Below are 24032 nucleotides of genomic sequence, written 5' to 3' on the forward strand. Positions count from 1 at the left end.
ATTCCCTATCTAGTGGTATGCGATTGTAACTCAACGAGATGAAGCAATGCAATATATACTTGGCCATAAATCAAAAATGCACATTCACTTATTGTGGAATGTGCACATGCTCGGATGCCAGAAGGACTAGGTAAACTTAATAACAATATGATTTTAAGATAATTTAATCCCTGGCTTCACGAGCGGTATCCTGAGAGTTATTACAGCAATTTCATACTCGATCTGATATTACCAGACTGTGAAATTCTTGTGCAGAACTTGCGCTTTGTTCATTTTGCTTGGGTTTCTGTCCCTCTAGCGATCCATTCTTCAAAGAACTGTTCGTGTTTCATGGAATATTGCTGAATAAATAGGAAACAGATTCGCCGTTATGGGTTCGTCTTATAGCCTTTACGAGAAGCAACCTGTTAACACTTCTTTCCAACACATTGGTTACCCTCAAACCAGATTGCACGTACCTCTGCCAAGGTGCCAGAAATATCAATGACTCTCAATTTCGGGCAGCGCTCGATTTTATCACCAACTAATCATGTGCGGAATTAGTACACGCGGTGTCACGTTATTCAACGAAAGTCCTTACGAGGAACACCTGATGCGAACAGACACAAAAGAGATTAGCCATTATTCGTACTCACAAGCAGTTGACGAGTTGAACTAGAGAGAAAGGGAAAGGAAGAGAGAATAAACACACTGTTAGTCACAACCAGTCCAGACAAGCAGGAGTTGTTGATTGTCTCAATTGCTGGTCCACTTAGAATTCCATGCGTGACAATAGCATAAACCTCCTTTGCGCCGTTTTCCTTGACCGTTGCAGCAGCCTTTGCCAACTATTAAAGAGATTAGTATATTTTTTAGCATAAACAGTCGCTTATAAGGGGGAAAAAAATATAATCCTACTGTGCCGCATGTGTCTGCCATGTCATCAACCAGAATAGCAACTTTGCCCTTGACATCGCCGACTAAAACCATGCGTCCGACCACATTTGGTCGAGGTCGCTCCTTGTGGATAAGAGCAAAGCCAATGTTTAATCTATCTGCTAAACTGGTAGCCCTCTTTGCACCACCTGCATCGGGAGATACTATTACGCAGTTGTCGGCGTCAAGATTCTCCTTGATCCAGCGTAGAACGGATGGTTCTGCAAAGAGATTGTCGACAGGCACGTTGAAGAAGCCTTGTATTTGGGAGGCGTGTAGATCCATGGTAATAACATGGCTCTGATTGACAAGGATCAGAGATAGGCCTTTTGTATCGTTTGAAATAAACAAAATACTGCCGAATTTCTAACTTACAGCACCTGCTGACTGTAGCATATTGGCAATCAGCCGCGCAGATATGGGAGCACGTGATTTGTCCTGGGGTTTGTGAGAACAAATTCCAAGACACCAAGGGAGAAAGAAGACGCAGAATTATCTCCCAATCATACTTTTTTGTCTTGGCGTGCATATGGATAGTTTGGAATCACGGCAGTAATTGACCGAGCCGATGCTGTACGACATGCGTGGATCATGATAAGCAGCTCCATGAGCCCGTCATTGACACTGCCAGGTGCAGTAGATTGCAGAATGTAAACTTTATCCATAGATTAACCGGTGGCTCGCAGACAGCGTAGCAAATATTTATCTGCTCTTCCAAACACCTACCATCATCATCTCGGACAGACTCGCCAATTGTGACGCTTGTTTCGAGATTGGAGTAGTTCAGACTGAGAGTACTCGTGATTTTAATGCCAAGCCTGGAACATGGAAGCCAGAAGTCAGATGGTAATTGAAAGAAATCACATCAATTGTCTAGTAGTTATAATATCAACTCGTGTCATGGACGTTTTCCATACCGGTCTGCAACCTTGGCACTAAGATCCGGATGCGAGCCCCCGGAAATGAGCTTTATTTCGTTCGCCCTTGAAGTAACCATTGAGACGTATATGAATCGGGCCGTGAAAGCAATGCGACGGGTATTTCTGTAGCACTAGACGCCTGTTGACCAAGCCCGTCTGCTCGATATTTTCTGTCACTGCTCAATCAAGACTGCTCGGGTGGGAACTTTAGTTTGCGCAAAAGAATTAGGGTCCAACCAGATGCGATGTGGGCGATATCCGGATCCTAGTCAATGCTATCCAGCGAGGCCAGCAGAACTATCATTTGCACAATGAGACAATGAGGAATGGATGAGTCAAAAGATTAAAAAGCTTCTTTTTCAAAATCGAAAAATTCTGCCGCCGCCGCCAAACCTTATCGGCACGTGATGCGATAACGCCATAGGCGGTGAGATCTGCTGATAACCCTAACCCTAGCCCTAATACCACTTGCAGCAATCACCGCGACAATTCAAATCAGTATGGCCTGAGAAAATATGGACTGCTAGACAGACACTGGAAGTACGGACTCTACAATGACTGTTGCATCTTAATAGAATTGGAGTTTCTCACTCAAAAATATACAAGGACACCACGCTCTTCAAGCAAGGCTATTCTACGCAGTGGTCTTAGTGCAAGCCCTCGTGTCGGAAAGCCTTACAATTCTCTTCCAGATCTTCTGGATAGATTGAGTGTCTTGTATGCGATAGATAAGTTTGCAGCGGGCTCTCTGATTGAAACCACATGGCACAAATGCTACAACTCTATCGTAGTAGGTGATGTTCATTATTTATTACTGAATTAAATTGAGAGCTCCTTTGGAATGAGTGCTCCTCCCTCCACGGTTACACGTAGATGAATCTCAACAGCCAGCGTAAACCTGATCTCTACTCCGATTTCTCATGTCAAGTATATTGTGATGAGGTTAAGGCCGCCATGAAACACAATCATCCAGAATACCGAAAGTTTTTGTTTTGAGCATCCGTCTTGTCCCTATGAAACAAAGTAAGTTTAACTAAAACTAACAGATCTATTATTGGTTGTTGGTTGATGCCCTACCTAAGACTAGACAACAGGTCCAAAGTGTCAGTTCCAGTTGCATACATTGGATCAGTGAGTGCTCTTTGGTTCTACGCCCATGAGAACCCACAACTCGTCAAGCTTACGAAGACGTAGAGAGAAAGGAACCTATCAATGGCCATGATTAACGAATCAAAGTTACTGTTGCTTGACAGATGGAAGTAGGCCAAGATTATATCTGTCGCGGGAAGTACTTGCCGGAGACTTAGCCCTATGCCCTTAGAAGTAAACAAACACCACGGAGTAAAGTCATGATGAGCATCCCTCCTGTTCCTTTGTATTAAGGCCATATTTATGATGCTCTAGAGTAGAGACCGACCCGAATCAATGCCTTTACCTCTGAGGTACAGCAAGTCTTCTATGGAGGCAAATGGGTTGAAGTAGTTTTTGCTTATTTGTAGCGGGTCCTATGACGGGTCAAAGTAATGACCAAGATACCGGCATTATCAATGCGCATTGGCAGGCTGAATGTATTGCCGTAACCTCGGGCTACTAAAATGCGTAAGCAACCTTGGAATGTAACGAGTTTATATTGAGGTGACGTTTATGAAAACCCGCTACATTTTAGGAGAAAATAAGCGCAGCGTTAGAATGACAATGCACCTTCTTAGTTACCTAGGTGCAGGCTTACGGAGTATAGCCTTGATTGGAGATGATTGTTTTCAGCCCTGGTCTGTTTTTAGAAACCTTCCCCGTCCTTTGGCCAAAGATCAGATTTTAGTTTAATTCACTACCATAGGGACAATTGTTAGCTCCACTTCACGATTCGTTAAGGGTGCTTGGCACAGACGAGGATTACATTGGAATATCACAAGACCGGAGTTTTATGTCTCAAGCCGGATACTCCTCTCGCATGCCGTAGATGTAAGCGCGAATTATATAACTATTGGTTATGCCTAGTTACTAGAACCTGGTTAAAATCCCTGACGCGTATATTATGATAGACTAATCCCAGTAATAGGTTACACGGAATGCTGACATGATCTGCGTAAATGGGATTGGATCTAATATGCATCCTTACGTCATTTCACAGCAGGAAGGAAAATAGCACAGATTATATTGTGAATTTGCCAATTTTCTAAGGGTAATTTGTTGACTGACTTGAGAATATATACATAACTTTCGTATTTCGCATGGGACATTTCCCGAAATCCATGCTCACACTTATATACCTCTTCCGCAGAGCAATAACTCAGAAGCAAAGTCAGCTGCATCTAAGAATCAGATGGAAATGGCGGCAATCAATGCGTCCATTGCCGAGCTGTGCGTCGAGGAATTGGCGGGGCTGATAAATGGCCCTGACCAGTCCACACTCAACTCGTTGGTCCCGTTGTCACGGTCGTTAGCCCAAATACTAGTTGCACAAGCTTGCATGACCTCGGTGTAGAGATCCTTTGGAGACGCGTCTTGCAGAAGTAGTAAATTTCTAATGAAGATCCCCTTGAACTGCGTCGCATCAGGAGCACAGTCAGGCTCGCATGCGTCATGAATAACGTAGTTGGAGTCTGCCAGCGCTGAGATGGCAGCTTCGGCGATGCTGTTGGCTGAGTCGATATACGACTGATTCGCCGAAGCTTTGTTCAGTTCCACGAGACCACCGAGAATGACGCCCTGATTGTAGGACCATCTATCGTGGGCGGTTAGTTTCATAACTGCTCAGTATAGTTGGTCTAGGGGAAACGCACGTTGTCTGGTTGTTGTTAGTGCAGTTGGTCGTTAAGCCATCATTGATGGTACCCTCCGCATTGATCATACCACTAGTTGCGAACCAGTTCCATGCCTTCTCTGCCCAGGCAATATAGGTCGTAGAATTGCCTGGTACTCGGTTGGCCAAATGGGCTGCCAGGGAGATAAAAAGCTCATTTGCAATGGCATTGACATAGTTGTTTGTGGTTTCCCAGTAGATTCCACCGTCACCACAATAGGTTCCCCAACTGTTCGCCTAGACCAGGAAGACGAACGCAGTCGTTAGCCCAGACTTGTAGTAGACCATGGAACTCAACGAATCATCATGATAAAGCTCACAATATCACTAAAAATACCTTCGGCCAAAGCCAGATACGTATCATTCCCTGTGACATCGTATGCAGCGATCCAGGCTAAAGCCCACCATTCAGCGTCATCATTAGCCCCATCCAGCCATGCTGAAGGATCCGACGAGTCACTGGAAGCGCGTTTCTCAAGCAGATTATATGGCCAGCCGGCTGGATAGATCGTCACAATGTCCCCGTTTGATTCCACCTTCTTTTCAAGACCGTTAGAAGGGTTGGCCGATGGTGCAACACTATAAGTTGTCTCAAAAATGGAGAGCGCCTCATCAAGGATGCTGGAGTCGGCTGCTGCGAGCTCTGCAACCACTGTCAACGAATTGGCAGCATTCCACCATCCGGCAGTATTCCACAACCCGGTTGAATTATTATACCAAGTCTGGAGAGTGGTGAATGCAGTCACGGAATTTGCGAGCTGAGCAGAAGCCCCGCCTGCTACGAGCAAGAGCAGCGCTGGGGATACAAGTCCTGTGTTCAACAACATTGTGACAGCTGGTTAAGTACCTAGGTACTTCTTATATGTACAAGTGAATGGATATGGACCTGCCGTATACTTCGGTGGTGTAGCCGTTGACGGGGACAGGTCGGTTCTTTATACAACAAGTGAGCGTCAATAATGCGACGTACATATCGAGTACTATCGGAGACTGACTTGAGCCTGCTGCGCGTCACACTCCATACATGCATGCCAGGTATTGCTTTGGTGGGGTGCAGCGAGCGGTTACATTCCAGTACTATCGCGGCCCCCTTCCGTCTCATCAAGGCGCAAGATGCATAAACTTGCCTTGAGTTTGACCAGGCAAGGTTAACATTCATGTGCTTTAGTGCCAGGTACCTAGGCACTACCATGCAGTGATTGGCTCAATGACTGTGGGTGCCCTTGCATGACCCCTGTCAATCGTGCCTGCTGACCGCTTGGCAGCTTATTTATTTATGTTTAAGTGGCCCCTGGATGGTGAGGGGAAAGTAAGCCCCCTCAGTAAGCAGAATAAAGCCAACATAGCATACAAAAAGAGAAATGCACGATAGTTGGTGCAGTCGTCGTCTTTAGTATTTGCCCCGTAAAATGGACTGACTAGTTGATAACTTGGCCGCATCCTGGTGGGGATGTACAAGACTCGACGCGAGATATTTGTTTCTCGCACGTACATCTACGCCGTCGAGGTAGGATTGAGAGATGTGCGTGGAAATATACGATTCCAGCCACTCAGCAACGCACGCTGCGAAGATCGGAGTAAGATTAAGCAAGTGCAGTTTGATGCTGCACAACGTCACGCTGAAGAAGTGAACCCCCATCAAAAATCCCGGAGTATCCTTGTTCGGCTTAATTTAGAAGGTCACATATGTGTTTTTTATTACGCCGGGCAGTGACCAACGCATACGCATGTGCTTGTCAAGCATGACTTCATCCGCTTCTTTAAGAGGTTACATTGTCAATATAGTTGTCCAGTGTGTGCCACTAACGATACCTTGTAGGAAAAGCTAGTCGAGAATTTATAAAATGAGACTCGCAGGATGTTAGCATTTCCATGATTAATGTTAGGTAGTATAAATCACACCAATACCTGTATAATCTCATCTTATTTTAGGCAATAAATAGTCAGATAGTGCTCGGCTCGTCGGTAGATCGAATACCACTTGTTACAGTGCGGTTCATCCTGTTTGGCCTTGATGGGTAGCAAAGTAATGTGAGAAATACCAATCTTCGCAGTCTTTCTCCTCATCGGCGCTCTCGAGAGACTTGGGAATTCATCCTATATTGCCAATTTGACTCATAATGATGTCCTTGTATATGCTAGCCTAGCTACTGCCTATGTTACAAGGTTTCATACGTGTCAGTCTAATTACTATTTTCATTTCGCAGTCCCTTGCACTCGGTTCTCCAGATAGAATGGCTTTGGATGCTTGTCAGTTATGTTGAAACATGTATTATCATTATTGATAAACATACCTGAGTTCTTTCTCTGCAATATTTTTCAACACTGCCGCTGCTACTAGAGTTTCCATTCTATCTTCTCGTGCAGCTTTCTTCCTTGCCGCTTCTGCTGCCTCTAGCGTTTCTTGTTTCTCTTGTTGCGCAGCTTCCTGCTCGACATTTAGACTTCAAATAATGTTATAGGAACAACTTTTGAATAGATTCACCGTCGCTTTTTCAGACCACCACTGTACTTTGCGATGTTATGACTTACTCATCAATAGTGCCCAAAGGGATGACTTGAGAAAGCATACCTTCGCAGATTCTTCGTACCCCTTAATATGTTTATTAGTATTATAGTGTTCAGTGGTAAATTTAAATATTCTTACCTTGATCTTTGCCATGAGATGCCACAAATTTTCAAACACAGTGAGCTTTGTATTCGATACAAATACCCGGAGTATGTAATACATACCTTGATATCTCTTCTGGCAGACTATTAAAGATAACTAAATCAGTATAAATAGCCAATTACCAGTATAAAGTCGACATAATAATACCTCTGCCTTTTTCATCGTGTGCTGTGCTTTATCTTAGTCATAGTGTATGTATACCATAGAGTTTGAAGCATACATACTTGGTGGCGGGTTTTGTAGTACTAAGTCCTCGTTTTTAGGTTTCTTAATGCGAACTTGGTCCCATAAATTAATAGATATGCGTACTCTAGTGCTCCCCTAAGAATCATTAATGTTGTTAACACGTGCCCTAGATTCCTTTAGCAAATACAGAAATATCGCTTACCGCAGGTGTTCTCACATCCCCCTACTAGATATTTAGTATAGTAATCTGAACCCCATCAAAAGAAGAAAAAGAGATATGAGAAATGTACATTATCGTCCTTGCGATACCAACATTTCTGGGCTTTGTGGCCTGAGGCGCTGCAAAGCTTGCACTATAGTCACATAGTAACCATCGAGACGTTGTAATTGATGACAGCACTTTACCGTGGGTGCTGGTTTTGACAGCACAATCTTTAGCAAAATCTTATCTGATACTCAGTCAAGACGCATTCCAGGCACAGCTCACTCACCCATTTTTGATGTCTATGCAGGGAGCGTCATGTGAGCATAAGACTAGCAATTCTGATGCACACGAGGGTATGCGTACCTGATGCTGAACTCAGGGATCAGTTAGACATATCTCAACGATAAAACGGCAATGACTAGGATTAACTTAATAGCTTGGAAAAAGTTGAGAAAGGCAAGAGAAAAGAAAAGGAGGAGAAGTACAATACACTCAGATGACGCTGTTGCCTCCATTTGCAAGCATCTATGACGGTTGGCGCGATCATCCACTGACTTCTGCCTGCCAACACTTCCAACTCCCCGGTCAAGATTAATCAACCGTATCTAACAGCTGTATAGAATCAAAATGTCCGGCGCTTTCTCTCGTCTTCCTCTGGAAGTGTTGGTCATGATTCTTCAGCACATACGAGACCTTCCATCGATCTAAAAATTTGTCTGTGCATCCGCGCAAGCTAATGCAGCTTTTGAACTTACCCCTGATCGTATCGTAGAGAATGCGATAGAAAGCTCGATTCCAGATTTCAAACATCTGGCTCGCATGATTGTCATTCTGGGCTCATTTTCACCATCACAGCCAACATTTGAAGAGTTGGTGGACAAATGCAAAAGGGTACCTCCCGCGTGCCTTGAATTTGCAGTCCGCACACCAGGACCTCGCTACCTGTTACTCACAGCATACATCTAGAGAGTCTTCAGCATATATGCTTTATCGCTCTACTTGAGAATATCCATGAGCTGATATGGTATTCTCCTGCACCCGTGGATGGTGGAAAACGGTCAGATCGCCATTATACCGTAAAACAGTCTAGGGTCGGTGTCTATTTCCAGGCCGTTGCTTGGTGGTCTCCGTCATGGGTTGAGAAAATGCGGATAGTGCGAGTGTTTTGGAAACTAATAATTTACTGGAATATTCGTACAATTTGCAAGGATACTGGCTATAACTTTCGTCAGTACAGCGCCAAAATCAAGCACATGGTGCCGAACATTGGACCAGATATGAAGAGCGACTCAGAACGTGTGGGCTATCAGCACGAAGTTGAAGAGATCAAATGTGTCCTGGCAGCAACCCAGGAGCTCCTGGGTTGTGCAGATGAATTCTTCGAGATATTCACTGCCTTCACTGCTCATGGTTATCCCAAGTTTCAAATAAAAAAAGGGCCATCTTCTACTCTTCTCAAAGAGACAGCCCACTGGAAATTCGAAAATCCCAAGCCCGTTGCAAGAAATTCAAGCGCACTTTATCATGGCCAGATCAAACGTTGTGCCTCTGATATGAACTCTGCCTATAGATGCTTTTATTGGTTGGCGTGGATTGCTCCTCATTCCTCGTTGGACTGCTGTAATCTCCAGATTCCCGACTATCTTGGTTGTGCATCTGGGACTTGAAACGTTTGGGATATCTTGGGCTTGCAACCCTCTGTGACGAGTACATGGATCCTTCCCTAGGGCCCCAGAGACCGGCGGCAAACAAATTCTTTAGTTCGAAACTCATAAAATATAGATGGGAGGATGTATTCATACAAGAACTTATGCGATTGCCGGAAGGGCAGTCAAGATCGTTTTCAAGGGACTACACGAGTCACTTAAGGAATTGGCGCAACTTGCTGGACCGGTTTGAAAACAACTTGGATCAATGGCGGCAATGTGGACCGTACAGAGCACAGGTCCATACGTAGTGTCTAGCGAGGCAGTGATCCGTGGTTGTTGAAATTGACACGGCGGTGGTAGATACATAGTACCGCCTGCTCCGCACACTTCTATTCAATAATTCCAACATGAAGAGCATAGGGTTAGACAGCACGAGAGTGATATTGCTGTGGTTATTTCTATGTTAGTCTTGCAGCATCCAACTAAGCAGCGAGTTAATCTAGCCTAGTTCGTATTTGCAATGTTACCAGCGTAGGTAGGGGTGTGGATTTCTTGAATTTCGGACTCAAAGTAGAAATAGTTAATTGATCTTGCCTTCTTCGGCTGCGTGCACCGGGATTATGTAGATAGACTTGTGCCTACAGTGACACCGAAGCAGGCTTTATTACAAAATTCCTTTCCTTCGACCGGGCGCGAGGATCATCGGCTGTCAGAGAGAACGAATTGCCCTGGATTGCAGGCAAGTGAACTACATTACGTTGTTGGCTGTCGGACTCATAATGTTGTTACGTGCTTCTGGCCCTATATATTACCCATGGTCCTAATTTTGTGCACTTATTCGTTGGCCAGGCGAATCAATTAAGCTTGATGAAGCTGTGAGCTTACTCCCCCTGTGCCCTTCATGTAACGGTATGATTGAGTAGAGGACCATTTGGCATCTGGCATGAAGTCTTGACCGATCATTATCCACCGTTCTTCCTTCAGATTACGAAGTTTATTCTTACTTGCGTCTTGCGTTGATTGTGCATAACTTTGTTGGCCGTAGGTAGTTTGGTAGGCGCTTTCTGAAGAAGCTTCCACATAGGCATGTTATTTATATAGGGGATACTTCCAGAAGATTTTTGACTTTATCCTGGCATAATCTACTTCTATCTCCCATAAAGCAACCTTTTTTTCAACCATGAAGACGTCCGACCTAGCAACCATGGCGCTTACTTCTCTAGGCGTAGCAACAGACATACTGTTGTCTCTTTACTTTCTACCCTGACAATGGCGTATGGACCCCGTATATGAGGCAGCAGAGAATTACTCCAGATATGACATGACATTCCTTAATTAGTGAACCCTGACTCCAGTCCGGGATCTTCTGGTAAGAAGTCGCTCTAAGCTCATAACATTTCTTTACAACAGAAGTTGACGCACGGAACAGACTCCGATTATTTCACGGCAGTTGCCAAATTAAAGCCGTATTTCAACCTCGAAACGATCGGATACATGATTACGGACTATGACACTCGCGCCGTCGGGTATCTTTTTGGATACTGCGCCGTACGAGGACGACCTGAATCACACTGAATACATGACCTCCGTAGATGTCTACGCTCGCGACTAGGCATTGGGCTACATCGTCTTCAAACTCGGCACCATAAACAGAGCTTCCGCCTACTAGGAAGCTGCAGATATGATTGTTACCAAAGAAATCGCCTACAGTTCGTGGTCCGACAGCACTATGACTGATATTCACGAGGAGTACAAAGGAGCGTCTGCTATCCTGATACACAACTTTTCAACTTCGGCCGATGTCTCCTCGATTGTGAACTCGGTCGTCGACGACGATATTGCCGCATTATATGCCACGTCGGACTGCTGTCATAACGTCAATGATCCAACTTTGCTAGACGAGATTGCTGCCGATCTCTAGAGTGCGACGAGATGAAAGCACTTGGCATACGGCAAAGATTTCTGTAAAGCAGCTTTCTAAGCCGTCCGATATAAATTATATGGCTAGTTTCAGCATTAATCTAATCGTCTGTCTCTGTGTATGCTCTAGGGAGTCTCTTCTCGATGTGTACATGTGGTTACTCGGAGCAGTGCCTGCAAAATCAAGGCAAGGCCGCAAGTAGCCAGTTTTGCACCCAAGGGGCTGCAACTAGCCAATCACAGTACAGTAAAGATATACCTGCTATATAACTTCATGTAGTTAAGGAGCATTCTCATCGCACCTTGATTATGTTGTAAACATGTTGAGCTTGACGTCAGATAGACACCACTGAAATCTCGTCCACAGCATTCCCCGCCTCGGTGTACGTCGACAAGGGCAAAAGGACGCCCACCCATCCTTGCCAATGTCTCTGATGCATACTCAGTGCGCCAAGGTAGTTGGAAGATTGCGGACTGTTGCCTGGGTTAGTATGACAGCAATCTGGCCTCACCGGCAGAGTATAGATTAACCAATGAAGGCTCTTCGCTCTCGGTCAGTCCGCGCTTCGGAAAGTCGGGAAGTTGTGCTTGAGCTATCTGCCAGAAGAATATTGCCCAAGAAACTGTCTGCTTCAATGACAATCTGTGGGAAAGTGAAATTAAAATTAAACTGAGGATGGAAATTACTCATGTTGTCCCTTGGTATCTTCCCCTAGTTTATTGTGGATTATGTCGATTCTCAGTGTGTTGATAGAAGTTCGCATATAGGAAAGCACACCTGAGCGGTTCTTCAGCCATACCTTCATTTTACGGTATGGAACCCGACTCGTGGGAAAATATCTTAACAATTACCGTAGAGGATTGGGGTCTCCAAGGTCGGATACCTTGGCAGTATCTGTTTCTTCACTGCAGATCAAGTACTGCTGCCCGCAGCCAGTATCCAATCGCTCTTCTAGTACAAAAGGGTATTTGTTTCATACCGATGTTTAGTTGCATATGCGAGGTATAGATTGTGAATTATCTCCATGGATTTGGGCATATGTAACGATAAATCCATTTCGTCTCTGAGTGTAGAAGCGGAGTGTCGGGACGGGGAGTCTCGCTCTGGTATAAGCTTACTTGAAATCTACCAAATGTGCCTAGAGAGTTACTCCATCTCTTAAAAGTGCTCACTATTGTATTGAGTGAAGAGATCGTCCAATGGGAAAGGAAGGAGGAAATGAGGAAGTAAATCCAAAGGGTATAAAGAGCAAGGCATGCCCCCAAAAACCTTTTGGCATCATCAACGGACTCAGCACTCTCCCAGCGACTTAGTGACTACGGGATTGACCGGAAGGTTCGACTGGAGATAAACCGCAGGGCATAAACGACAATGCTTCAAAAGGCTGTCTTGATAACCTCTACCCTTCTTGCCACTGCGCGAGCGCAGCAAGTCGGTACTTACACAGCCGAGACTCATCCATCTCTGACCTGGCAGACATGTACTTCGGCCAACGAATGCACCACTGTCGATGGCAGTGTTGTCATTGATGCCAACTGGCGCTGGATTCATAGCGTTAACAGCAGCACCAATTGCTATACTGGCAATACTTGGGACGCAACGCTGTGTCCGGATGATGAATCATGTGCAGTTAACTGTGCCGTCGAGGGAGCCGCCTACAGCTCTACTTACGGTGTGACTACCTCTGGTAGCGAACTGAGAATCAATTATGTCACGCAGAATTCGAATGGTGCCAATGTTGGCGCTCGTTTGTATCTGCTGAAAGATGAATCGACGTATGAGACATTTTCTCTTCTCGGAAATGAATTTACCTTTGATGTGGATGTGGCCAATCTTCCCTGTGGTTTGAATGGGGCACTGTACTTCACGCAGATGCAAGCAGATGGTGGTTTGTCTGAGTACACCAATAACAAGGCCGGTGCTAAGTATGGTGTTGGGTACTGCGACTCGCAATGCCCTCGCGACTTGAAGTTCATTGACGGAGAGGTATGTGCCTGAATTCCGACCCCATATCCGCGTTTGAAAGAAGTTACTGACACATATCGTTTTCCTGTTAAAAGGGCAACGCTGAAGATTGGGAACCGTCCAGCACCGATTCGAACACCGGCGTCGGTGGACATGGGAACTGCTGTGCCGAGATGGACATCTGGGAAGCGAACAGCATTTCCTACGCAACAACTGCTCACCCATGCTCAAGTCTCGGACAGACCGAGTGTGATGGCGACGACTGCGGTGGTACATACTCGGCAGAACGATATGCCGGCGTTTGTGACCCAGACGGCTGCGATTTCAATCCTTATCGTTTAGGCAATACTTCATTCTATGGCCCTGGATCTGACTTTACCGTCAATACCGATGATACAATCACCGTCGTGACTCAATTCATAACTGACACTGGCTCTACATCCGGCACCTTGTCCGCAATTAAACGCTTCTTCGTGCAGAATGGCAAGGTCATCGCTCAGGCCAACTCAGAGACGACCGGCATTTCTGGTAATGAAATTACAGCGGCTTACTGCGAGGCAGAAAACAGTGTGTTTGATGGGGCTGGCGAGTTTTCTGCCAAGGGTGGACTGTCCCAGATGAGTGCTGCGCTGGCTGAAGGTATGGTTTTGGTGCTGTCTCTATGGGACGACGACTACGCGAGTATGCTATGGCTTGACAGCGACTACCCAACAAATGAAACTGCATCAACGCCTGGTGTTGCCCGCGGCTCTTGCTCTACTTCATCGGGAGTACCAGCGACTATACGACAGCAAGATGCTAGCTCTTACGTGACCTTCTCGAACATTAAGTTTGGCGCTATTAACTCGACCTTCACCGCGTCCTAGGTAGCCCCGCCGACATGCTCAGATGCTTGTTGACACCGGCCAACAATTATGCAGGAAGAAGTGTGATATGAGATACTCATGTTAGTTAACGGGCAAGAAACAAGTAGCCCAATATTCGTTCTTTTTTGTTTTATCAATTCCAAGTACAACGTTCGTGTTCAGACAAAAATTATGAACCAAATTGAATCGCAGTCAGATTGTCACTATTAAGCATTATCATAATAAACATGCTTCCCTCTGAACTTCATTTTTATACGGAGCTGCACCTAGTCGTCAAGACGGGCATAGTAGGAGTACGGCTGATTTAGTAGATAGAATGCATCTGGTTGCGGACCAGTGCTGCCGCCATACCAGATGGGAGTAGAAAGGTTGGTAGGAGCGTCTGTGCGAGGTTCATTGGAGAAAACATATTCAAATGTCTTAGCCCACTGGACACGGTTGTTTAGACCTTCAAGTCCCCAGAGCTCCTGCAAGAAATGGAGAAAAGACGTGTGGGTGTAGGCGGAATTATCGGCATACATAGTGCCCTCATCGTGAATCAAGGTGTTTGCTGGAATCCAAGGAGAGATCAGGAAGGCCGGTACACTATCATTTATTCCTAGTTAGTTGGCGCATGAAATAATAACAAAAACGACTTCTACTGACCGGATACCGAGACGATTGAAGGTGTACGTCAAGTTGAACCCCTCGGAAGAGCCATTGAAGATAATGCCGTCCTCTGGGGGTGGAATGTTCATCGGTGGGGGAACGTGATCAGCAAAGCCGCCATGCTCATCGAAATTTATGATAATCAAGCTAGGGCAATGTTATCAGTTGACTGCTCGAACATCCTACAAATCAATACGGGGAGGACTAACACATTGTCCCAGTACTGAGAGTTGCGGACAGCATCGTAGAGATGCTTAATCATGGAGGCTCCGGCGGCTAAGTTGGAAGTTGGATGCATCGAATCGATTGTGCAGCACTCGGGGTTGATGTATGAGAATTGTGGCAAGGTTCCCTCTTGCAGATCAGTGTAGAACTTGTCAGCAGTGGCGAGGTTACCGACGGCGTTTTGCTGAACCCACTGTAGCTTGACGTTAGTCTTTTGCTGAAAGGGGGAACTATAGCGAACGGTGAATTGCACTTGCCTCGTAGTTCCAGGCGTCAACGATGTCAGTCTCATAGTACTAGCGAAAGATGATATTAATATGCTGTTGTCCATTGAAGCAACAGCAAGCACTCAGCACATGATCATACGTTTTTCCAGGATATGTTGGCGTTTGTTAATGACTCAAAGATGGACATGGCACAAGTAGTGCCGGTCACATTGTTCCAAAATCCTGCAGCCTGGGTAGTGTCATCGACAAATCCACAAGTAGACCCGGAGGTCGCGAATTGGCGGTTTGGATTTGTAGGACCGGGGTGTTCAGCGAACTGTTGCACAATGTAATAATATTCAGAAACTGTTGCTCTGTGGACTACGTAGGCCAACCTATCGGCATGTGATTATGAAGGGGGCAACGCACGTAGGTATCCCAGAATGCAAAGTTCTGAGCAATCTCAACTAGTGTTGCCGTCTCTTGTTGGCTGTATGATTTGATGACAAAGGCAGAATCTCCTGGTGAAGAGGAGTAGAGAGTAGACTCGCGGTCCACGAAGCCCATCATTGTTGGGACTGACTCGTCAGTCGGATAATACGTCTGGAAGATTTCATAGTTGGTTCCTGCGAGGTCGTGATCCGGGTCGTTAAGGGGAACTTCTCCCGCGCGAGGAGCAGCGCAGACAAGAAGTGGCTCCCCCCAGACAGTCCAATTTGGGTTTGTATACGGGTTGCAGAAGGGCTCTTCTCGGTTGGCCAAGTTGTCGATGTCCTCGCGGAAGTTCCAATACCCGGCGATATTGTCAAATGAATGGTTCTCCATCATAAGGTAAACAACATGTTTGATCTAACGATGGGGTTAGCGCTGTATTAGGCGAGGCTGTCCTGTGCTTACATTCTTCCTAATGTTGGTCCATTGGTTGTTATTCCTGCTATTGGAGCTGTTGGATAAGACCGGACTTGCGGTGGCCAGGGCAGCCATGGCCAGTAGGCCCTTCATAGTAGGAGCCAACGACTTCATTGTTTTCTGGACACGAAAGTCCTTTCACGCAGCAGAATATGATCTGTTTATCTCGTGGGTGTTACCAGAGATTTTGTGCGATGCAGATCCATGTCTCGGCATCGGATGGTCCATCCCCTTCTTTAAATAATCCTTGATTGCTGTTGTACCACGTGGGAAATGTTGCTCGTTCTCGCAGAATTTTCCCCTCAGTCTCATGCACAAAAGTGCTAGCCTCTAGTTATCTATGCAGGTTATAAGCTACTGCGAGCTGCGTGCCTGCAATCAGTCTCGTCAGTGGATGATTGTCATAAGCTAGGGATTATAGCGTGACTTAGGCTGGTGCTTGTTTTCGTTTAGCTTTTTTTTACAGCCAGCCCACCAAGGACCTTGTGCAATCGATAGAAGACTGTGAATGTATCCACCTAATGGATAAAGGATCAATATTTAAGTAACCTGTCTCGCTCCTATGTTAGCCAGCAGAGCTCGAATCCCCGGCAATCCGAGTTGACTACCTACAAGACAGAGGTGGGAGTCAAAAAGTATTCGGCATACGCTAATGCAGCCAAGCAGGCTAGTAAAATAATGGTTTTTGTCATACCCAAGAGAGCAATAATCTTAGGGCCAAACCATCTAGCTCCATCATATTTCAGGGGAGAAATATCTTAAATAGGCATCTTTAGTATTTTGCGGTAAAATAGTTACCTACTAGTGTCTATATTAGCGTACTATATATAGAGACTAATCACTAGGTGCATTAGCGTATTCTCAATACTTTTGACTCCCACCTCCGTACAGCGTTCGAAAACACATAAGCTTGTCTTGCAATTAACAACGCATCTTTTAGCGTCGTTTCTTAGCTGCATCATGCATGATCAAAGGCCAGCACCAATCAATCCCGTTTCATTAGCAATGAAGAAGCACCGTTGGACTGCGTAGAACCCGGCAGTATGGCCGGGGCTTTCATGTCAACGGCCCGGGTGCAACCCTAATGCGCTCAAAAGCCGGGGAGTAGTCCGTAGATAGATTACTAAGGAAGGTAACTAAGTTAAGGGACATTAAGCTTATATTACACGACTAAACGTAACAACAGTGTAGAGGTATCTCGGTGACCATGCGTAGAATTTGACAGCAAATCATAAGAGGTCAACGTATTGCAAAACAAACCACCGATTCGGTTGACGCAAGCTTGCGCTCTGAACACTAAATGATCGAGCGAAGTAGTGTCATGGGGAGGGCTTTAAGCCAGTCAACCCAGCTGTCATACTTCACACGCGGCTCCAGGTCAACGTCGAGGGCAGTGTCTCGTATGCCACTGAAAACATCAATCTCCTCGAGGGACCTCCACAGCTTCCATCCACGCTTCTCGACGGTAGGGTTCGAAGTCGATTCACTATAGGTCTTCCATCCCACGTATAAAAGAATGACAATAGGCGCGGCAAGGTAATTCTCAAAGAAAGCTTCGGCATTCTTTGGTGCGACCGAGACATAGAATTCTGCAACCAGACAGAGGATATTCAGACTCAGACCAAGATAACTGCCGTAGATACCCCAGGGAGCGACGTACGCCAGCTCATCGGTGCTACGGCCATTGTGCTTCCAGGCGGCACGGAAGCGAATGTGGACAAGGCAGATGGTTCCCCAGACGAAGAAATTGGAAATCCCCGACAGTGCAAGAAGCCACGTGAAAATTTGACTACCGGTAGAGGCTTCATTGATGAAGGCTAGGAAGCCAAACGCAATTTGAAGCAAGACACACCAGATGGGTCGACCAGCCTTGTCTATATAGGAGAAGAACTTGGGGGCCATTCCTTCGGCAGCCATGGCCTGGATTGTGCGCGTGGATCCAAAAGTGGCCGAGTTGGCAACACTGATCACGGAGATGGTGATAACAGCGTTCATGACGGATGGCAGACCACTGATACCGGCATTTTGAATGGAAACGACGAATGGTGAATAGGAAGTGTTGGAACCAGAGGCCTTCAATAGGTAGGGAGCATTGTGCGGAACAATCAAACCCACCATCAGAGTGCCCAGGACATAGAAAATCATAATCCGCCAGAATACCTGTCTGCACGCCTTGGGGAGCGACTTGGCGGGATTGGCAGATTCAGCGGCAGCTAGGCCAGACATTTCAGTTCCTCCAAAAGCAAAAGCTGCTGTGGTGAATACGGAGCAAAATCCTCGGAAATCGGTGAAGGCGCCAGGATTGTGCCAGTATCTCCCACCAATATAGCCACCCACGGGAGCACCACCGCAGTCAATCACGATAGCCAGAATGATCCATCCTACCAAAGCAGTGACCTTGATGATACTAAGAATGAACTCCACTATATCGGGCATTAGTCAATCAGTATGGAGAAAGTAGTTGAAAGCGTGAATTCAGAATGAGAGCAGCGTGTACCTTCACCATAGCCGCGTACACCGAATATCTGAATGACCGAAAGGACACTGAGGAAGACCGCGATCCATATACCAATGTTCAAGTCCTGGCGCCAGTATTGAATGGTGATTCCCGCCGCGGTAATTTCAAAGGGTAGAATGACTAGCCAGTTAATGGCATAATCCCAGCCCATAGCGAATGCCCTTTTGAAAGAAATCAGTCAGTTTGGAGTTACGCCAGTTATCGGAGACGTCTGGGCCAACTAACCAGGACGGATCAAGAAATCGCAGGGCATAGTTGAAATAGGCCCCATTGACCGGGTACATGACTGCCAGTTCTCCGAGCGCCCACATTGTCTGCAGAAGCATGACACCAACGATGAGATAGCAAATGAGCTACATGTACGTTAGCATTTTCTCTCTCGTTTCACCCCCCACGTTTCCAGCGACAACTTACCAGGGCTCCTGGACCACCTGTATTCAGAGACTCTCCAGTACTGACAAAGAGACCAGCACCAATAGCACCCCCAATGGCAATCATCTGCATGTGACGACTTTGGAGATGTCGTTGTAGAGGGGCGTCTTTGGTCTCCCCCGCTTCAACGTCATGCTGAGGGATGTCGTCGACATCCTTCCGGTCATAAGCCGGAGCTTTCTCTTGCTCCATGTTTACCTCCGACATATCGAACTAGCCACGGCAGTAATTATGTCAGGAACAGTAGGGTGGGGAAGAACAAAGGATCGGAGGGAAGAGCATGAGAGTTCATGGGAAATGTTGATAGTCCTTCGTTCTTATATGAACGCAAGGATTCACTCGTCCTACCCATCATGCGTGTAGGGTAAGCCGATAACACCCCAACGGCAAGGGAGCATGCACCACGAGCCCACGACACGCAAGGACCAGTCGCAACAGAAAGGTTAATATAATTATGCCACGCCAACGGTGAGCCAAGAGAGCGCCATGGCGTGCTAGAAGGTAGAAACGCCAAACAGTATCGAATGGTGGAGAGAGCAGAAAACGCCTTGAGCTAGATAAGGCATTTCGCCGTACGTGGTGGAACTGGTGCCATATACGGAGGGCTACTAAGAGCGAGGCATACACCTTCCAGAACGAAGATCAAGGCGAGCTTGTCCTCATCAGGGAAATGTCGGGAACAGTGGATCTTGCAAAGTTGCAAGCTGCTGCCGACATGAATCCTTGGAGATTTACTGAGGGACAATAATGCTCCCTAGTCCGCTCATACCGACTGACTAGTTATAGTATGCAGCAAGCGCCCTCATGTGTTCATCACATTCACTCCGGCCCGTCTAGCGTATTAGATGATATTATTAACCTGGCCGTGAGATCTGGGAGAGGCTGGTGTAATTTCTTATTGTCGAACTATATACTGATACTTTCTTGTCAAAATACGCTTAATCTATGATGGACAAAGCCCTATAGTCCGGGTGATTGCATGCTTTTGCAGTGTAGCTATCCGAGACGTGTTTCGTAGATTGAGGAAGTCCCGCCTAGGCATTGACAGGCGGTCCCAGAGTACGGAGTACAATCCAATATTGATGGTGAATCGCGACTAGAAAGGAAAAATACTGCCAATATAGGAGATTGAGGGTCCTCTTCGCATAATACTGGACGATGAAAGGGAGAGAGGGGGACGAAGGGGGAAAAAAAAAAATAAAAAAAGCCAAGCCGGGGCCGCAACTCTCGATATAATAATCTACAGATTATCTCAATTTCAGCTATCTGGCGGTGGCTTTGCTCGGACTGCAACTTGAAAATTGGCTTGATAAGGGAAGTCTGGCTGGTTGGCTGACAGGAAGACGCTAATTGCCATAACCAGAAATCCTATGGAACACAGTCAACTTATTCTTATTCGAGCGGAGAGCCGATGATCAGGGCAGCAGCGGTCCAAGCACGTTTACCCGTATAACAGCCTGATAAGGGGTCCGCATATAATTGTCTGGAGTACATATGGCTATTCTAGGGTATGGCCGATACTAGCCGGACTATCTAGGTACTAGGTATCATCTCAGGTCTCACAAAAAGTGGCTGCGACTCCGATCCGGTTGGTGTGGCCAATTTATGCAGCCACCTTCCAGGGTGGAATCGATTGATTTCCTGTGAGACGCATATTCAGACGAAACAGCCTTCGCTTCTGTTTTGGAATCAACATCCCTGGAGGATCACGCGCAGAAACACGGAATGTCATGCAAGCTTATCGAGGCTAGCCACGCGGAAACCCCGACGCCAGGCCCGCAATAATAACTTTGACGGTATGGTGGAGGTCTGAAATATGCTCTGTCCTCTAGCACTGGGCATGGCGCTGGGCTAGGACTCTAGTGGCTGCGTTGGTTATCAGACTGTTACAACAGATTGGCAGATATACTTTCTTCAGCGGCATCCAAAGAGCGCCGGCTACTCCAAGACTTTTATTTCGGCGATCGACTTATCTGCAGTGTTCCAGTGTTCACTCAGGGCATTTTGCCATTCATGCACTTTCCGATTTGGGTATGTAGATAGCGAGTCTTAGGGTTCTGCGCGCGTTAGCGTTACCGGGCTATACGGCGGATTAAAACCCTCAGGTCAGGACGGACTGAGCACCAGGAAAAGCAGAACATCAACAAAGATATGATTATATGTATAGTGAGGTCTCTGTGAGACTGTAGAACAAATGCCAGACGTCCGGTGCGGCGGCCAGTCATTCATTCAAGCGACGTCGCTCATCTGTTCTTGCGCCGCCTTCATGTCGCCCCACAAAATGTCGTTGGAAGGGCGTGAGGAAAATCCGCATCTATAAAACCAGCGAACAACATCTTGTTTGCAACGAAGCAAGCAAGCAAACAGTCGGTCTACTTTCACAATACCATGGCACAGGTAGCCCGGACGGTCCTCGCTTTTCAGTACGATGCGGAACTCAATACGATCGACAGTTTAGTGATAGCAGTCCGGCCTTTCAGCGCCCTTGAGGAGCCAAACCGCAAACTCTTCAAGTCTGGTGGAGACAGTGATTACATAGTAGTCACAGAGCGAACGATATTCCATCCGCAAGGCGGCGGCCAGCCATCTGACGTTGGCTCGATGACAGGGCGCGGCGGGAATTGCTTCACAGTGACCGCAGTCCGTATGGATGCTGTCTGCGAAGGCCAAGTACTGCATCTCGGCCGGTTCAGCAACGGAGAAGGCTCTTCTGTGTCTACTTTTAGGGAGGGGGAGACTGTCACGCAGGAAATCGATGGTGAAAAACGCCTACTATATTCTCGGTTGCACACGGCGGGCCATGTCCTCAGCGCATCTGTCAGGCACCTTGTGAAAAGCGAAGTTGAAAACTTTGCAGAGCTCAAGGCATCGCATTTCCCAGGCGCGGCGGGTTGCGAGTTCCAGGGTCTCATTGATGGCAAATGGAAAGATGCAATCCAGAACAAGGTAGATGAATCTATTGCCGCAAAACTTCCTGTTAGCGTTGAATGGTGGGATGCGGAGGACTTCCGAAAAAACGGGGTCGACCATTTACTTCCAACTGGCGATTTAATCGCACCAGGCGAGAAGTTTCGCATAATCAATATTGCCGGTCTAGATAGGTATCCCTGTGGAGGCACTCACGTCAAGACAACCGATTTATGTGGCCGGACAACAGTGAAGAAGATATCGCGAAGAACGGGGCAGTCCAAGGTCAGCTATTCTGTCGATTGAATATACCTAATAAACAAACAAAAAAAAAAACAGTGCAGCCAATTTCAGCCTGAGGAAAGATGATCAAACAGCCTTCATGTACCTAGATTTTATTATGGAGACATCTATCCACAACAGACGCGTGGTATGCAAACAATGAGCCCCCGACTCCTTCATAGTAACAATTCCCAATGCTCGCCAGTCCCTGTAGTACCAAATAAACCCTGGTCTTCCAAGGCCACAAGCCTGTATCCTTCTTTCTCATACAGACGCCTGGCAGAGAGTAGCCTACTTTGTGTCCAGAGGACAACGCGAGCATAACCAGCTTATCGTGCAAACATTGTACATTGTCGAATCAGCGTCACGCCCAATCCCATTCCCCGTGCCTGGGGTCGGGGTCGTAGGTTTCAACAAAGTCCGCAACAATCAGTGCTACAAGCGCTCTCCCCACTTGTATTCCTGGTGGTAGAGTACACCGTGTCGTTGAACAATATAGCCCAAGTCTCCAGGGCGGGAACTCCGTAATGTGAATGATTTGCCTTCTACCGATGTAGGTGTTGCGGTAGTCTGTTGAGCCATGTCGGATTATGCTTCTTTTTAACACCCGGAAGATGAATTGATAGTTGGCAGGTGAGGGGTATATAATCAATTGCGGCCCGAAAAATGACATGAATCACACATAGGTATGAAATAGGTGATAAATGGAAAAGTTTCACGCAGAACACAGAGACTGGAGATTATTGTGTTCACGTCAACTAGCTATGTGTAGTCGGCTATGCCGTTCGAAGGGCATGAGCACCTTCTCGAACCATCTAAATCAACAAATTCAAAGTACCCATCACTGTGAACCCTCAAATGCCTTGCACTATCAATGGGAGAGAGGCTTATGGAAATGCATTTTCTATAACAAATAAGCCTTTCCATTCCACGCGGCATCCTGTATACATTGGTTGCAATTCGTATAACCGTTACTTTGATGGAAGCCACGATTCCAATCAATGACTCGTAAAATTCCTGTCCACATTTGAGGTCAGAGCTGGCAAAGGTATAGACTTCGTGGACTCAGTAATTCCTAAAAATTGATCTGTCAGCGCTCGACTCCAGCATAGGTGGTATAGTATAGCCTATCTCTAGCGAGCATCGAAGAAAGAAACGCATGACTCGTTTCAGAGCCGGCTATATTTGGACATCCTCGCTTGATATCTGGTGAGCGGTAGGGCATGAATACCCGGCTAGTGACATGAGTAGTGAGATTGTTGATAAATTCCGCTATGCCACAGCATATGGCCATGAACTAGTGCAATCCGTGGAGGCCCGTGTGAAAACAACCCCAATGGGTGACTTGGGGTTTCATCGAGAATGACTAGGTAACTGTTTTACAGAATCATGCAGGCATTGAAATGTCAGACTGAGAGAGATCTTAATCTAACCTGACCCTCAAGGGCAACGCAAATTGCCACTATCAATCTTATAGACCTCACCCTAGGAGTAAGTTGTATAGATTGCAAATAAAAGCATTTCAAGTTGTACGGTCGTACCCATTTGTCCGGTTAGAGGGCTGAAATTCAGGAAACTGGGCACATATTAGTAGATACACGTGCATACATCACAGCGTTAAATTGAGCTCGGGACAAGACAATGCTGGCTGGTAGTACAGCAATACACGACTGCACTTACGTACCCAATCAATTCGGAAAGATAACCGGTGTCTATTTTCAAATTCGATTTATAAAAAAGGCATTTATCCGATTTCGGCTGCAAAAAACCTTTGTCTTCATCGTGTTTCGTCACATTTTTGCAA

At 46.4% G+C, this 24032-nt stretch overlaps 8 protein-coding genes across 8 annotated transcripts; 3 read left to right on the plus strand and 5 right to left on the minus strand.

The window, feature by feature from the left end:
* Positions 1 to 84: 84 nt before the first annotated feature.
* Positions 85 to 1912, minus strand: UA08_05041 (Ribose-phosphate pyrophosphokinase 2; the record flags this gene model as incomplete). Its single annotated transcript, XM_020267791.1, has 8 exons — positions 85 to 126; positions 459 to 523; positions 692 to 827; positions 898 to 1215; positions 1291 to 1353; positions 1425 to 1570; positions 1642 to 1733; positions 1833 to 1912. 8 exons carry the CDS (start codon positions 1910 to 1912, stop codon positions 85 to 87), a joined length of 942 nt encoding a protein of 313 aa, XP_020119854.1.
* Positions 1913 to 4154: 2242 nt separating this feature from the next.
* On the minus strand, positions 4155 to 5465 carry UA08_05042 (hypothetical protein; the record flags this gene model as incomplete). The annotated part of the gene is made up of 3 exons (XM_020267792.1): positions 4155 to 4560; positions 4619 to 4875; positions 4959 to 5465. The coding sequence occupies 3 exons, from the start codon at positions 5463 to 5465 to the stop codon at positions 4155 to 4157; spliced, it is 1170 nt and encodes a 389-aa protein (XP_020119855.1).
* A 1320-nt stretch (positions 5466 to 6785) lies between these two features.
* Positions 6786 to 7300, minus strand: UA08_05043 (hypothetical protein; the record flags this gene model as incomplete). The annotated part of the gene is made up of 4 exons (XM_020267793.1): positions 6786 to 6792; positions 6933 to 7066; positions 7211 to 7231; positions 7286 to 7300. The coding sequence occupies 4 exons, from the start codon at positions 7298 to 7300 to the stop codon at positions 6786 to 6788; spliced, it is 177 nt and encodes a 58-aa protein (XP_020119424.1).
* Positions 7301 to 10618: 3318 nt separating this feature from the next.
* On the plus strand, positions 10619 to 11270 carry UA08_05044 (hypothetical protein; the record flags this gene model as incomplete). Its single annotated transcript, XM_020267794.1, has 4 exons — positions 10619 to 10634; positions 10705 to 10718; positions 10760 to 10897; positions 11019 to 11270. The coding sequence occupies 4 exons, from the start codon at positions 10619 to 10621 to the stop codon at positions 11268 to 11270; spliced, it is 420 nt and encodes a 139-aa protein (XP_020119853.1).
* Positions 11271 to 12641: 1371 nt separating this feature from the next.
* Positions 12642 to 14101, plus strand: UA08_05045 (1,4-beta-D-glucan cellobiohydrolase B; the record flags this gene model as incomplete). Its single annotated transcript, XM_020267795.1, has 2 exons — positions 12642 to 13256; positions 13331 to 14101. 2 exons carry the CDS (start codon positions 12642 to 12644, stop codon positions 14099 to 14101), a joined length of 1386 nt encoding a protein of 461 aa, XP_020119425.1.
* A 266-nt stretch (positions 14102 to 14367) lies between these two features.
* On the minus strand, positions 14368 to 16203 carry UA08_05046 (hypothetical protein; the record flags this gene model as incomplete). The annotated part of the gene is made up of 6 exons (XM_020267797.1): positions 14368 to 14686; positions 14747 to 14896; positions 14959 to 15167; positions 15341 to 15517; positions 15610 to 16029; positions 16078 to 16203. The coding sequence occupies 6 exons, from the start codon at positions 16201 to 16203 to the stop codon at positions 14368 to 14370; spliced, it is 1401 nt and encodes a 466-aa protein (XP_020119857.1).
* Positions 16204 to 17385: 1182 nt separating this feature from the next.
* UA08_05047 (putative amino-acid permease) lies at positions 17386 to 19246 on the minus strand (the record flags this gene model as incomplete). The annotated part of the gene is made up of 4 exons (XM_020267798.1): positions 17386 to 18512; positions 18587 to 18768; positions 18833 to 18960; positions 19022 to 19246. 4 exons carry the CDS (start codon positions 19244 to 19246, stop codon positions 17386 to 17388), a joined length of 1662 nt encoding a protein of 553 aa, XP_020119484.1.
* Positions 19247 to 21427: 2181 nt separating this feature from the next.
* UA08_05048 (hypothetical protein) lies at positions 21428 to 22252 on the plus strand (the record flags this gene model as incomplete). The annotated part of the gene is made up of 1 exon (XM_020267799.1): positions 21428 to 22252. One exon carries the CDS (start codon positions 21428 to 21430, stop codon positions 22250 to 22252), a length of 825 nt encoding a protein of 274 aa, XP_020119482.1.
* Positions 22253 to 24032: the final 1780 nt, after the last annotated feature.

Source organism: Talaromyces atroroseus, assembly GCF_001907595.1.
Source record: "Talaromyces atroroseus strain IBT 11181 chromosome Unknown scaffold_6, whole genome shotgun sequence".
NCBI classification, from domain to species: domain Eukaryota; kingdom Fungi; phylum Ascomycota; class Eurotiomycetes; order Eurotiales; family Trichocomaceae; genus Talaromyces; species Talaromyces atroroseus.